At 46.5% G+C, this 14,522-nt stretch overlaps 1 protein-coding gene across 1 annotated transcript; it reads left to right on the plus strand.

Moving 5' to 3' along the window:
- Positions 1–2,045: 2,045 nt before the first annotated feature.
- Positions 2,046–14,342, plus strand: LOC144718670 (cyclin-dependent kinase 2-like). Its single transcript, XM_078594103.1, has 7 exons — positions 2,046–2,528; positions 3,392–3,469; positions 5,062–5,182; positions 6,271–6,441; positions 11,675–11,776; positions 13,303–13,506; positions 13,633–14,342. Exons 1-7 carry the CDS (start codon positions 2,365–2,367, stop codon positions 13,741–13,743), a joined length of 951 nt encoding a protein of 316 aa, XP_078450229.1. The 5' UTR covers positions 2,046–2,364; the 3' UTR covers positions 13,744–14,342.
- Positions 14,343–14,522: the final 180 nt, after the last annotated feature.

A 14,522-nucleotide genomic window follows, 5' to 3' on the forward strand; every position in this document is an offset into this window, starting at 1 on the left:
ACATAACCAGTAGCCAATAGACAGGAAATGAATAGTAATCTATATATATAAAATCGCAAATCTGTCTGTCTGTGTGTGTGTCTGTGTGTCGCCGGACCATACGCAGTTTCATTGGACGAAATGTGAGGGATTTGCGAGACACGATTGGTCCGTTTGGTTTTCCTAGCGCTGCGATTGGCCCGTTGGCCGACCGGCGCGGCCCACGGCGGTTGCCCCTGGCAACGGCCAGCGACGCCTTCGCTGCGGGGTGGACGCCATTTTGAATTCCCGTTAAAAATATGCGCACGCATTAACACGCGACTCTGAGGTAAATTCATCAAAGTTTCACGTCCTCTTCACTTCCCCCCCCCCCACCCCAATGTGTGCAATTACTATTATAGGGTCGGTAGATAATAAAATTATAGCGCTACGCACGGGAAATATCCGGCGTTGACCAGGGCAAAAATGTAATTAAAAACTCCTGAAAACATTAAAACATAACATACCAATGAAAATGAAACTCTATCATTCAAAATGTAAACCCCCAACATGCCAGGAATCGATTTTTTGAATCGCACAAAGGACTAATCGAAGGTTGTAAATTACTTTAGGATCGCGCTTCCTGTTTAATATAAGTTGGTTATAGAGTTGATATAAACTGCTACGAATGGGAAATATCCGGCGTTGACTGGGGCAAAAATATAATGGTGAGGGCGGTTGTGAGTGGCGATTGTGAGTGGTGATTAGTGAGTGGTGAGGGTGAATGGTGAGGGTGAGTGGTGAGGGTGAGTGTTGAGGGTGAGTGGTGAGTGGTGATTGGTGAGGGTGTGATTGGTGAGGATGAGTGGTGAGGGAGAGTGGTGAGGGAGAGTGGTGAGGGTGTGATTGGTGAGGATGAGTGGTGAGGGAGAGTGGTGAGGGTGAATGGTGAGGGTGAGTGGTGAGGGTGAGTGTTGAGGGTGAGTGGTGAGTGGTGATTGGTGAGGGTGTGATTGGTGAGGATGAGTGGTGAGGGAGAGTGGTGAGGGAGAGTGGTGAGGGTGAATGGTGAGGGTGAGTTGTGAGTGGTGAGGGTGTGTATATATGTAAGGTTATTAAGAAATATATTTTTCACCCGGGCAACGCCGGGTACTTCTGCTAGTAATTTATATAATTACTGCAGAGATTTATCATATTTTTCTCCAATTATAAATTGTTTTCACTTAAAATACAGTATTGACGAAATAAAAACATTGTTCCACCAAACTCCTGGCACCTTAGGCAGTGCCCATTTATATCCTAGCCGATGGACTATGGGGCTGAACCAGGACTGTTGAGTTCTGTTTGCCCCGACGATGAACGTTGAGATGTTTAGGGGCACGGGGTAACCAATAAGGTCTAAATTGGTCTGTAATATGGTAGGCACTGATAAGGGGTTGACAGGAATGCGTGTTGTTTGAAACACACGGGTGGCAGACACTGTACTTTTTTTTACAACTTAATCATTATTACACGCGCAACAGTAATCACGACAGTGTGGGCACCCACGGTGGTGAGATGTTGACTACCTCGCCTGGTATACAGGTGGTAGTGGGTTCGATCATCGACCCTGACGCCTGCTGTAATATTTGTAGGAGTTTGCAGTGTCTCTATCCCCCCGTAGTCGCGTGGATTTGTCTCCGAGTCCTCTGTGGGTTTCCCCTCCACATTTAGAATCAACATCAATCATTTAAGAGTATGTGGCTGCTATACATTTCCACATGGCGACGACGATTAGCCTCTTCGTTGAGATATCATTCGTGGCCAGGTCGCTTCTGGGAAATAAAAAGCAATATTGCTCAATATTACAATATTACCTGGTAAAAAACTAAAAATACAGGAGTTTACTTTTAGTTTAAACAAACTGACGATACGATTATCGTGGATGTCGATGTCGCACGATATATCGCGATATATTCTCGCGGCGACCCCATGAACTCTGTGACAACAACCAGTGGCGGTGACGTCACCACGACGCTTGTGCCAAGGCCCCTCCCCCCCACCACCGCCGTGTCATCAACCCCTCCAACCAATCCGGCAACACCGTCGCGATGACGTCGGCAGAGTGCGCCCGTGAGAATTTGGCGGGAAATCGCAGAGCGCGGGAAAGTCGACGTTGGCGCGCGTAAAGCGGCGCGCCGCTTGCTGTAATGCGCTGAACAACGACAATAACGGCCTTTAACTTCGCGTTCCGTAAAGCACAGCCTTGCCCGAACACGGGAGAGACCGCGAAGCAACGGGCGGTATTTAAGCTGTTTGTTTCGTAAATTTTTTCGTTTTGTTTACGAGTAAAATTGCATAAGAGACTAGCGTTGCATTCAACACCGCTCGGTAAATCAAGTGCGCGCCTGCTGTACAGAGCTTACCATGGCGAAGTCTCTTTCGGGAGGACTCGGGAAACCCGAGCAGGGCATCATGGACCTGTTCCAGAAGGTGGAGAAGATAGGCGAGGGCACCTACGGGGTGGTCTACAAGGCGCGCCACAAGATGACGGGAGAGACGGTGGCGCTGAAGAAGATTCGCCTTGACACGTAAGACGGTCTGGTTCCAGCGAAACGATCGGTGATGTGATACAGTACCGCCACCGAGTAACAGCAGCTACTGCTATTATAACTCCAGTTACTGCATTAGACCCGAAGCAACCGTTCTAACCACGGCTACTGCACAGTCTTAACAACGTCATGTTTGTTGTCCTTTCCCCGCACTTACGATTATCACGGTTGGCTAGTACGGTGCGCAAGAAGTTCGACATACATACAGTACATACATTAATAACAGCTACCAAGTTAAACCCACAGTTACTACAATTACAAATACGTACTGCATTACAACACCTTGTTCATACACTACTGGACGCAGTCTTCCCAATTCCGTTCCGGTTGTTTGGCGATACTTGACGCTGTTCATTGAGTTTTGGTGAAGCAGGTCGGCCCCAAGATTGGTTCAGATGTAACTCGCCGTGCATGAGAATCGGACTTAGATGGTCAGGTTCATTGCACAGTGCGCTAACAACCTCGGCCAATACATACTTGAAAATGCATTCCATTATAACCACAGCAACTGCATAATACGACAATATACCACAGCAGCTGCTGCATTATGTATTCTACTAGTGTTATATGGACGCGTCCGTGTTGAATAAATGGAGACTGGAATCTGCCCACGAGCGAGACGAGGACAAGGAACTCATGGAAGATACAAGCGCCTGTTTATGGGTTCATATTTCTGTCGCATTTTACAGGACTTATTTTTTTGGCCGCATGTGCCAATTTTGAATTGCAAAACGTTAACTTTAAACATTTCAAGTTTTTTTAACCAGGTGAGAACTCAAGAGACCAGCTAGGATGAATTAAGTTGCAAAAGTGACGGTGCATCGTTGGTGATCCCCGTGCAGGGAGACGGAGGGAGTTCCCAGCACGGCCATCAGGGAGATCGCCCTGCTGAGAGAGCTCAACCACCCGAACATTGTCAGGTAACGCGCCTCTGTGACCACAGCCGTTAGCTGTCCAGGCCCAGTTTGTTCATAGATGGTGCTGTTGATGGCAATGTGAGTTCTAGATTTGAAGCTTTTGTGACTGCAAGGATTCATACTCTTAGTTTCACCTGAAGACGGAAGCTTGTGTTGCCTCCGAAACGTCGTGATTTTTATTGTTTTATTTCTATTCATTTTAATTTCATTTTTTTACCTACGTGATTTTACCGAAAGAACTAAGAGTATGTGGCAATGTGAGTGTACTAAACCCAGAGATTTGAAAAGTCAGTCAAGTACATCCTTATTGGCTACTTGTGTTCAACATAAACATCGCCGCAATCTTGCCTCTTATGTGATACCCAGCTTCTGAAGTTCTTTGGTCATTGATCGCTGTCATTTAATGCACAGCCCTCCACTTATCGTTTTTTCAGGTGGCCATTGTATACTCCATGTGATATATGGCCAATTTATATGGTAAACATGGCCAAGCCGTATTAACCTGCTCTTCATGGGAATGTTTGGAGGCAACTGTCCCTTGCCCCTCCACTTTTGGAGAGGAAGACAAAAATTGATGCTGTAAAATAACAGGTTACTTAAAATTGACCATCAGGCTTCCTGAACAAAATCATTTGTAGAATCATAGTTATATCAATCCGGTTATATTGTGCACAAGGTAACTGAAGCAGCTTTATGATGTGTATGCTGTGTCAGCAGCTCTCGTGTTTAGTTGGCTTTGGTCAGATTGTTGAGGTGGCACGGTCAAGATCCTGGATTTTAATTTGGACTCAGCCACCCAAATATATATATATTTTTTGACAGGACGTGGATAGCACTAATTGAAATACATTGGAAATAGGACCAAATATGTATATTGTTTTGAACAACCTCATACCATGACAATTCAATAGTGTAATTAAGTGTAATTTTGTATTAGCACATCACACAAACAACAAGTGTGTAATGTTTAAAGGCTTTTCTGTTCTATTATGCATGTACAATTGTGGCATTAGTGGCTTTGCTGTGTTATTAAACAAGGATGGGCCCACCCAGCTTTCGAGTTTTGACATGTTAGCTGCCCTCAATCTCTTGTAGTCTATAAAAATATCACCATGGAGAGCTGAATTCACAGTGGCATTAAATGTCACGGGTGCACAAATATGGGCAAACAGCAATGCACCGCTTCAGCCTACAAAGCTTTAGCAATACAGCAAATACACAAAGATGCCCCTGTGGTGCCTCACCAATGCTTGACAACAAACGTATGTATATGGTATGTATTGTTTCAAATACTCTACAACATCTGTGATTGATAAATTACGTCAAGTTATTTATTACCTGGTAATTTCAGATTAGTACAATATGAAATTGTACAAAATCTTGCATGTTATGCATATAGCGATGGTCAACCTCAGCCATTCTATGAATTGTCACAATTCAAGAATTTATCTTTTACATTGTCGTGAGTGTGGTGGCCACGAGTGGCTGTGGGGGGTCATACACACGATCCCAATACACACAACTTTAGAATTGATATCAATCAATGCATCGCTGTACCCTGCTGTGGGGGCCGAATTGTATCTATCCATTTGCAGGCTCCTGGATGTTATTCACAGTGAGACCAAGCTTTACTTGGTGTTTGAGTTCCTTGACCAGGACCTCAAGAAGTATATGGACAATGCACCCCCATTAGGGATTTCCCTGCCACTGGTCAAGGTAAAGTTTCTCTTATTGTGGCACTAAATTGTTACGTTACATACAGCTTCACCATGGCTTCAGCATCCACATTGTCCACTTAGACCACCCTAGGCTTCCTCTTATGCACAGCACTCTCCTTCCCTCGTTTGCTCTCTCTCTTTTAAATGTACACATCACGACACCAAGCAACTGACTTTACTCTGATGTACTGGACACAGATCTCTCTTGGTTTTATTATAAATATAATTTAAAGAGACCAGGTGAACTGTTTCCCATGGAGGTGTTTCCAGTATCCAAATCCCTGGTGTCATGAGGGTGGTTGTAGTAGACGTTTGTTAAGTTATCCATGCCTACCAGTAATGATTACATTCGCTGACATTTGCAAAATAATCCTTTAAAAATGTATTTGTAAATGAAGGGAAATGTTGGATTAATGCAAATGAAGGGAAATGTTGGAATAATGCGCCTTGAGGAGTACTCATTTATTTGTAAATACTTGTAGCAAGTAAATAATAACTCCTATCCACGTTGATATGGGGCCACTATTGGCAGATCCTATTATTATCAGAGTAATTATTTTTTTAATCTATGCAGACACCAGAGGCATCCTGTATGCTTTAATGAATGCAAGTTGATTGCATTCATGTCGACATTATTTCATTTCTGAGTATAAACATTACTTTAATCGCCAACTAACTTTTGATCAGATTCTTAATGAGGTCCAATCTAGCATTTGATCAAATATTTTTTTATTTACATAACTAGTAGCCAATATATTTGTGTCTGGGCCCAAAAAAAAACATGCACGTCGATTATCATAACAATAGTTACTTAAAATGTTTCTGATTAACTGGGTAACCAGTTTGATGCAGATATGGGGTAATTTATGCTTATCTTCAAGTCGTGAGTTGTATTTTGAGGCAATGCTGATGCTAAATTACATCTAAAATACGCATTTAAGTATTCACAGTCCCAGGAACACAGTTAATTCTCTCTAGTTGTTAAATGCTTGAAATTAAGGCATTGCACAAAATGCATGTAATAATTTCTCAATAATGTTACGCTTGGGACCTGTTTTGTTGCGAACGTGCTGCCATTGTTGGTAGAGCTACATGCACCAGCTGCTGCAGGGCATCGCCTTCTGCCATGCGCAGCGCACCCTGCACCGTGACCTCAAGCCGCAGAACCTGCTCATCAACGCCGACGGCGCCATCAAGCTGGCAGACTTTGGGCTGGCGCGCGCCTTCGGAGTGCCACTCCGCACGTACACACACGAGGCAAGGGGGAGGGGCTGCGCTCTTCAGTGTACAGCTTTAGACCCAAATACGTTCCAAAATCTGATCTTCACTGAGGCACGATAAACAGATCCAACTGCATTGCAAAAACATTACCTAAGCTCTGAAATAGTGAATAATTTATTTGTATACAGTGTTATGTTTTGTGCTGATCAAGTTTAAATGTGTAGTGGGTAATACACTGGAGGAAGCTTGCTTTGAGGCAACACGTTTATTACAACTTAACAAACTACAATACAAAGGGGTAACGGCCCCTTTCACCCGATGTCCTACATAGCCGGCTAGCTTGCCTCTTTCTGGAAATCACTATGCCTACACTGCCAGGGGCTTGAGTCTTCTCTGGAGTCTTCACTGGTTATAAGCTCGGAGCTTCACTGGTACAGCTCAAGCCTCACCCTAGCCAGGGGTTCGGCTTTGCCCACAGGGCTCTTCTCTCTTCAGGGCTCCAGGTTGATCTTCAGTCTTCAGCCGGATGATACTGAGCTGAGCTGTTTATGGACCTTGCTTATATACAGGGTCCCGGCTCACTCCGGCCCTGGCCACGCCTCCCTTCCAGAACCTTCTCCAAGGCCCTGGTGAATGACCTCATCCCCCAGGCCCCCGTTGGTCCCAATGCTCCCCCCAGGGATTGCCTAGGGCCAACTGCCCATCATTACTGTTGAGCTGGTCCGGCCTCCCTTATACTCTTTACTGGCTTGAGCGAGTACTGCCGGCTATGAGTAGTGGCGATCGTGGCCAACCATGCCACGACATTACCCCCCCCCCCCCCCTCCATAGCACCCAGCCGTCCCGGTTGGCAACAATTCCTCGAAACCGTGAAAAACAGAACAATTACGCGTGCCTCAAGAAAAACACAACAAGAACAACCCGACATAAATACCCCAGCCCACCTGTACAAAAATTATACTATTTACAAATGTACAATTAGACAAGAACGCGCAAAGAGGGTATCCGCACGAATCCGTCACGGCGCCGCACCCACGACCCACGCAATTAAAACAACAACATGACGACCGAATGCAAGTCACAGGCAAGGAGGGCCACCAACCGTGGCAGCCCGGCCGACACGAAGGTAGGTGTGCGTCGTGGTGCGTGTGAGGGTGTGGGAAGGGTCATGAAAATCTTGGGGCCCTTGAACGGGTCCGTGTTGCAGGGCCGTCGTATGGTAATGGGGGTTTCACAGGGGGGACAAGAGGCCGGCGCCCCCTGGGTGACATTCGGGTCGGCGGCAGAGCCCATGTCGACGGAAGCGGCCGTTGACGACGGCCGTGGGGGGCTCATTCCCTCGGCATCTGAGGGCGCAACAACATGGCTGCGCTGAGGGTTATGTTCTGCAGACACCGACCTGGCTCGTCGGACACACCACACGTTCTGCCCCGGTAATGTGAAACAGACAATCGCGGCGCGACAAAGGGTTTCAGGTGCGACGGATGGACATACCAACATCTGCGGCTCCATTGAACTTTGACACGGGACGCAACACCTGCACAATATTGACAGGACCCCGCCAGGGCCGAAGCAATTTAGGTGACGTTGCCAACGGCAACTGGGGGCAGTGGAGCCAGGCCTTGTCCCCTACCTTCCAGACATGAGTGGACACCCGAGGGTTCCGCAACCGTTCGTTGGCACGTTGTCGCCCGACCGAATTTTCCTGTGCGGCCTCCCTGGCCTCGAACAACTTTTGGAGGTTAAATCGCATATGGTCAGACAATTTAGTTTTTCGTGAAGCCGGTTTTACACGCAACTGCACCTCCACAGGTGGGTCAACCTCTCTGCCATACATGAGGTAAAAAGGTGAGTAGCCCGTGGCCGAATGAGGCGCCATTCTGTAAGCGGTCAGGACACCAGGGATGTGCAGATCCCAGTCAAGCTGCGATTGGCTCACCTGGTGACAAAGCATGGAGGTGAGCGTTCGGTTCAATCGCTCAACCATACCATCAGTCTGCGGGTGGTATGGGGAGGTACGAATTTTCTGCGTGCCCAGCATGTCGCAAATGTCCCGCAGCAAGGTGGACGAGAAATTTTTTCCCTGGTCGGTCAGCAACCGTTCGGGAGCACCCTTGTCCAGGACATAGCCCTGGACAAAGGCCTCTATGATGGCTGCTGCTGACTGGTTTGGGAGCAGCCATGTCATTGGCCAACGTGTGAAATATTATAACCAAACCAACAGGTACTTATTACCTCGGGAGTGGCTGGAAAGGGACCGAGGACTGCAGAGGAGGACAAGTTGGTCGGGCAGGCGGCTTCCGTCACGTGCAATGAGTGCAGCCCTGCAGCAAATCTGCCATGTCTTTGGCCATGCCGGGCCAAAAAAATGAAATGCGAGTGTGTCCAAGGTCTTGTGCATCCCTAAATGCAAGAGACATTCGTGCACGGCCCAAATGGCTTTACCCCACAGCACGGTGGGCATAACGATTGTGTATTGTCACAGGCTGTCATCCCATGCCATTAGGAGGCCGTCGCGCGAAACAAAAGACGCGAGACCATTGCAGTCATCCCCTTTCGCAGGCTTACTAGCCCGACTGCGAAACCTAAGGAGCGAAGCATCCTCCATCTGGAGGCGACCCCAATCGTCCCGGGTCAGGCCGAGCAACAAATCCTGAGTGAGTGTACCCTCAGGGCCCACCCTAGGACCTGTCTCGGCCGTAGCAGCGAGGTGCTGAGGCAAATTGTCAACCGGCTGCTTACAGCGACCCGATCCCAGGAAGCATGCACACTTGTTTGTCGTTGGCAGGCAAGACAAAGCATCGGCATTACAGTGCTGTTTGCACTTGTGATATTTGACTCTGAATGCGTAATCTTGCAAGATTTCCAGCTAGCGTGAGAGTTGACCAGATGGCTGGTCGACTCGCAACGCGTATTGAAGGGCGGTGTGATCGGAACGAACAGTGAAGTGCCTCCCGTACAAGTAAGGTCGGTAATGTTGAATGAAAAAAACGATTGCTAACAGTTTGCGACGTGTCACAATACCGTTGCTCCGCTGGAGACAATACCCGGCTCCCATATGCAATCACTCGCTCGACCCCGTCAACGATTTGCGACAAAACGTCCCCGATGCCAGTGTTACTCGCTTCCGTGTCAAGAATGAAGTGCAACGTGAAATCTGGGTAGCTCAGTGGAGGGGCATTCACCAACCCATCGCGCAGTGAATTAAATACATCCTCCTCGCCCCAGTGGAACCTGATGCACTTGGCCGTCGGCGCATGGAGGGGCTTGGCGATGGAAGCAAACCCCGCCGCAAATCGTCGGTAATAGGACTCAAAACCGATAAAGCTCCTCACCTCCCCCACCGACGTCGGGGTTGGCCATGAGCGGACACAATCGTTTTTTTCGGGGTCTGGCAATACCCGACCGGCTGACGATGTGGCCAAGGTAGCGCACCGATTCACGCAAGAGGTGGCATTTTTATAGCTTAAATTCAAGGTTCGGCCGCACGCATTTTATTTTAACAAAAACTGCCCTCAACCATTGCAGGTGTTCATCAAAAGTACGGCTGAAGACAATGACGTCTAATGGGCAATCTGTTAAACTCGAACAGACCCTGCGGCGTGCGAAGGCTGTTTTCGGTTTAGAATCCGCGTCAAGTGGCAGCTGCCAGAAGCCAGACGAGGTCCGGGGTTGAAAAGTAACGTGCCCCTACCAAGGCATCAAGGGATTCCTCCATACGGGGGAGGGGGTACGCGTCTGCTATTGAAATTTAGTTTAGCCTGCGAAAGTTGATACAAAATCGCAAACTACCATCGTGCTTCTTCACGAGCACGATGGGGGCTCCCCACGGGCTGGTGGATGGAGGGATGATGTCGGCAGCTAACATGTTATTGACAGCCAACCTTACATGTTCTTTCTCAGCAGGGCTTAAACGGAACTGATTCTGGCGGATGGGCGCAGCATCACCTGTATCAATATGATGTTTCAACAATTTAGTGCATCCAATGTCAAATTTAGATTTACTAAAAACATAAAATTCCAGTAGCAGAGCGCATAATTTATCCCTCTGGGAATTTGACAAATTGACAGCCGATGGACAGAGCGAATCCAACCATTGTTCATCGAGGCTGGAGCGTGGTTGTGACCGAGGCATGGTTCCGACATGGCCTACCGTCGAATCGGCCTGGAGCGACGGCGTTGCATGAGCGAGCACGGTGTCCTGCGGTATAACGGTCGTGTGTAGCCCAGCATTCAAAACTTGGATAAACGGGTCTCGATCCCCAGATAGCAGCGTCTGCGCACCGACCAATTCCAAACCTCGAGCCGCAGTATTCCAAGGCCCTATGAGAACACCGCCCGCCGTTGAACCCGGAATGAGAGGTTTCCGAAGGCGGAGAGGTTTCCGAAGGCGGAGAGGAACTAACATCTGTGCACCTGGTGGGATGCGCACCGTTCGGGACGCCAGCGCCTGAACGGTGGTGCATGCCGTGCGCAACCTCGTGGGGGATGGTAGGAATGCCATACGCCGACCCGAGGGCAATTCGATGCATCCCTGGTCAATTAGGATTTTGATGGGCATCTTTCCCAGAAAATCCGTACCCAACAGGCACGGAACAGTGAGGGATGAAGAGACCAAGATCGGTCCAGCCAATTTCACATCACCAATTCAAATTTGGGCTCTAATTTGGCCAATCAGTCCCAGCGACCCCCCGTTAGCCACTCTCTGTGTTGTCTTGCATTATATTTCCAAGTTTACTATGTTTTTTTCTCTTTCATTTGTACCTGATGATGGTTGCTTGTGTTGCAATCGGTATTCTATTTAATTTAATTTCTTTCTACCTGACTTTACCAAAAGAACCAAAGTAATTCCTGCAGTCACGAAAGCTTCGAATCAAGTTTTTGTTTGTTTAGACAAAATTTGAGTGCCTGGATAAACCTTTATGCACGATGGATAAAACATAAGTATTCATATACGTAGGTCAGCTTGCTGTACTGCCCTATACTGGTACACGATTCATAGTAACGAAGATCAATGTAGTGGTTACCAAGAAAGTGACGAGTTTTTTTTGTAGGACAGCCGTTTACACACTGGTAACTAATTTATCTACCCCGGAGGGTATGATGGGCAGAGTCGACCTTCATTTTAATATGCAAATTTGTGCACTCGTAATGATTGCACCACCCGGCCTGACACACAGGCCGGGTGGTGCAAAAAGTAAAGTAAGGTGCACCAAAAATAGCGGCATGGAGCATGGGCCTCTCATACCGCTGCTTCTGCTGCCTGCAGGTGGTGACACTGTGGTACCGCGCGCCAGAGATCTTGCTGGGATGCAAATACTACTCGACCGCTGTCGACGTCTGGAGCCTCGGCTGCATCTTTGCTGAGATGGTACTGGAGTCAACACTGGACAGAAAGTCACGCTCGCATCCCCGCATCGTGGCTGTGAACCCAGTAGGCCTGGTTCGATTCCGAGCTACGGCTAACATCAGTGGCGAGTAATTAAACCGGCGGTCCTGCATGGCCCATGCTGCTCACTCTACCCACTAATATTGAAGGGTAGATACCCTTCAAATAAATTCCAGGCACCTGCAAGCACTGGTTCTTCACGTGTAGTGTTTCATTTGTGTTATTACTTTTTTTATTATAATTAGTATTTATCACATTAAAAAGGTTGTTCAAGAGCAGAACATAATGGGGCTGAAACGTAATTTAACTTTTAACATGCATGGGGGTCAATGGGAAAACGATCGTTTAACGAGTTTTCGTTTAGCATTTTAAGCAAGACACGCCTGTACATGGACAAATAAACCCCACATTGCAGTACGTAACTAAGCTGTGGTATTATTTAAAATGGTCACTTTCAAGTAATTTGGAGAATATTAGTCTAATGGAGAAGATGCAGATTCATATGTTCAGATGGTCTAACGAGAAAATGATGCTCAATTGGTTGCACTTATTGCGTAATGTCGTTTTATTAAATATATTCTAATTGTATTATCAGTGTCATGTCATGAAACAAAGTAATGTATTAAATCAGAACTTTTGTGTAGTGCATCGTTTAAAAAATGTTTTTAAAAGTTGGCCTGTGAAAACAGATAACCACTTCTCAGATCCTGTCAAGTAATCTCTTGTCCTGGTGGCACTGGTCTTTCCCACATTCTCATACAGAGAAAGTGGCATTGCAGTCAAACCTATATATCCTCACAGCTGGAACTTAGCAAAATGAAGTGAAAAACTAATGTAATGGGGTTTTTTGCGTGACCAGAGTGAGACTGTTTCACTGGCAGAGCCAGTGGGGGGGAGGGGGGGTGGCACGTGATCCGATTAGAATCCCTAATTTCGATCGGATCATTGGGGTTTATTAGTAATAAATCGGCATTTTGCGACCCCCACTGCCACTGTGTAGCATATTGTGCCAGGGACTCTTGAGATGATAGGACAAGTCCGAGTCCATAATTGGCAATACGTAATGGCAAAGCAGTTATAAGTGACTCAGAATTGTGCGCAGTTTGCTTGATAGTACACCACTTCCCTGAAGGCATACCTTAAGGGAGCGTGATGCCGATTACACACGGTTCCAATTCGACCCTCGCCATCGCCGCACACGCGTCGAATAAAAAGCAAGGGACAAGTCCTTACTATAATTTTTCATTGCTGGAGGGGTTGCCCCCCCCCCACCTGAAATTCCTGGCTCCGCCATTGGACCATTGATTATACTTAAACAACCAAATTACGGGTGGATACCCAGATTCGAAGGCTGGAATCTCTGGAGCCAGCTCACAAAAAAGCGCACTTCCTCGATTGCACTTATGGTGGAAATGAAATGGCACGGCTTATTTGGAAACTCTCTAAGTGCATTGTCGATGCTGTTGCATTGCTTGCGTATTTGTTCCTTCTCCCTTCGACAAACCCAGCTGACGCGGCGGGCTCTGTTTCCTGGTGACTCGGAGATCGATCAGCTGTTCCGCATCTTCCGCACACTGGGCACACCGGATGAGACCGTGTGGCGGGGCATCACGCAGCTGCCGGATTACAAACCCTCCTTTCCACGCTGGTGTGCCCAGGACCTCACCAAGGTGGTGCCTCTCCTGGACGCCGCTGGGCACGATCTACTCATGGTAAGGAAAATAATATCAATGTGTTTAAACTGGTTGAAATTCTGTCTGAAAATGCAATCTAAAAAAAAAATCACATGCTTTGGACATTTATATTGTTGCAATGTACCTTGTCTGTTTTTGTGACAGCAAATGCTGCAATACGACCCAACCAGGAGAGTTTCGGCCAAGGCTGCCCTCAACCATCACTTCTTTCACAATTTGGAACATCATGTGCCAACTTTAAAGGCAAAACCGTAGGGCAGCAAGCAGGGGATACAAACATTTATGCCAGTGTTTTTTCTTAGCTGGCTTGCTGTAGTCATAGACTGTATTATATAAGGAATGTTTGTGTTAATAACTTTTGAGGCACACTTATTGGAGATATGTTTTATATGTGTAGCAACCATTTGAAAGAAACTGCAGGATATTTTATTCCAGTTACTTTTGGTATGTTATTCTTTACCTTTTAAAAATTGTACTTATTCTTAAATATTTTTTAGGAACAATATTTAGTATTTAATACAGAAAATGGCCAGTGGACCTTTCTGAAATTAAATTTATATAACTTAATAAGTAAATGGTCGGAGGTTCTCATCCTCTACAGAAAGTACTAAAATGTGTTTGTTTTCCTTAGTGCAAAACTTTCTCCAGTGATTTGGTAGGGCTTGTTCAAAAAGCCCTTCAGGAAAAAGCAGTAGGCATTTTGAATAAAAAGCATTTCAATATTTGGTGTAAAACAGATTCTGTAGTATACATGGGTTATTATGATTTTAAAATACAGAAAGATGTTCTTAAATGTTGCTTAGGTGTTCTAATACTTGTTTTTTTGTCCAAAATAAAAATGAAGCTGAAATTTACACTTTGAAATGTGTCCTTTCCAGGGTTTCCAGTACTCTTATCCACTGATCTAAAGGGATCACGAAATAAAAAAAAATGCAAGTGTAAAGAATGTATACTTTCTCCCATGCCCAAGGATGATTTAATCCAGGTATGTCCTATGGGCCTCTGGCATTACATTTCTATAAGTAAATAAAGTA

Source organism: Lampetra planeri, chromosome 1 (assembly GCF_965212315.1).
Source record: "Lampetra planeri chromosome 1, kcLamPlan1.2.h2, whole genome shotgun sequence".
NCBI classification, from domain to species: Eukaryota; Metazoa; Chordata; class Hyperoartia; order Petromyzontiformes; family Petromyzontidae; genus Lampetra; species Lampetra planeri.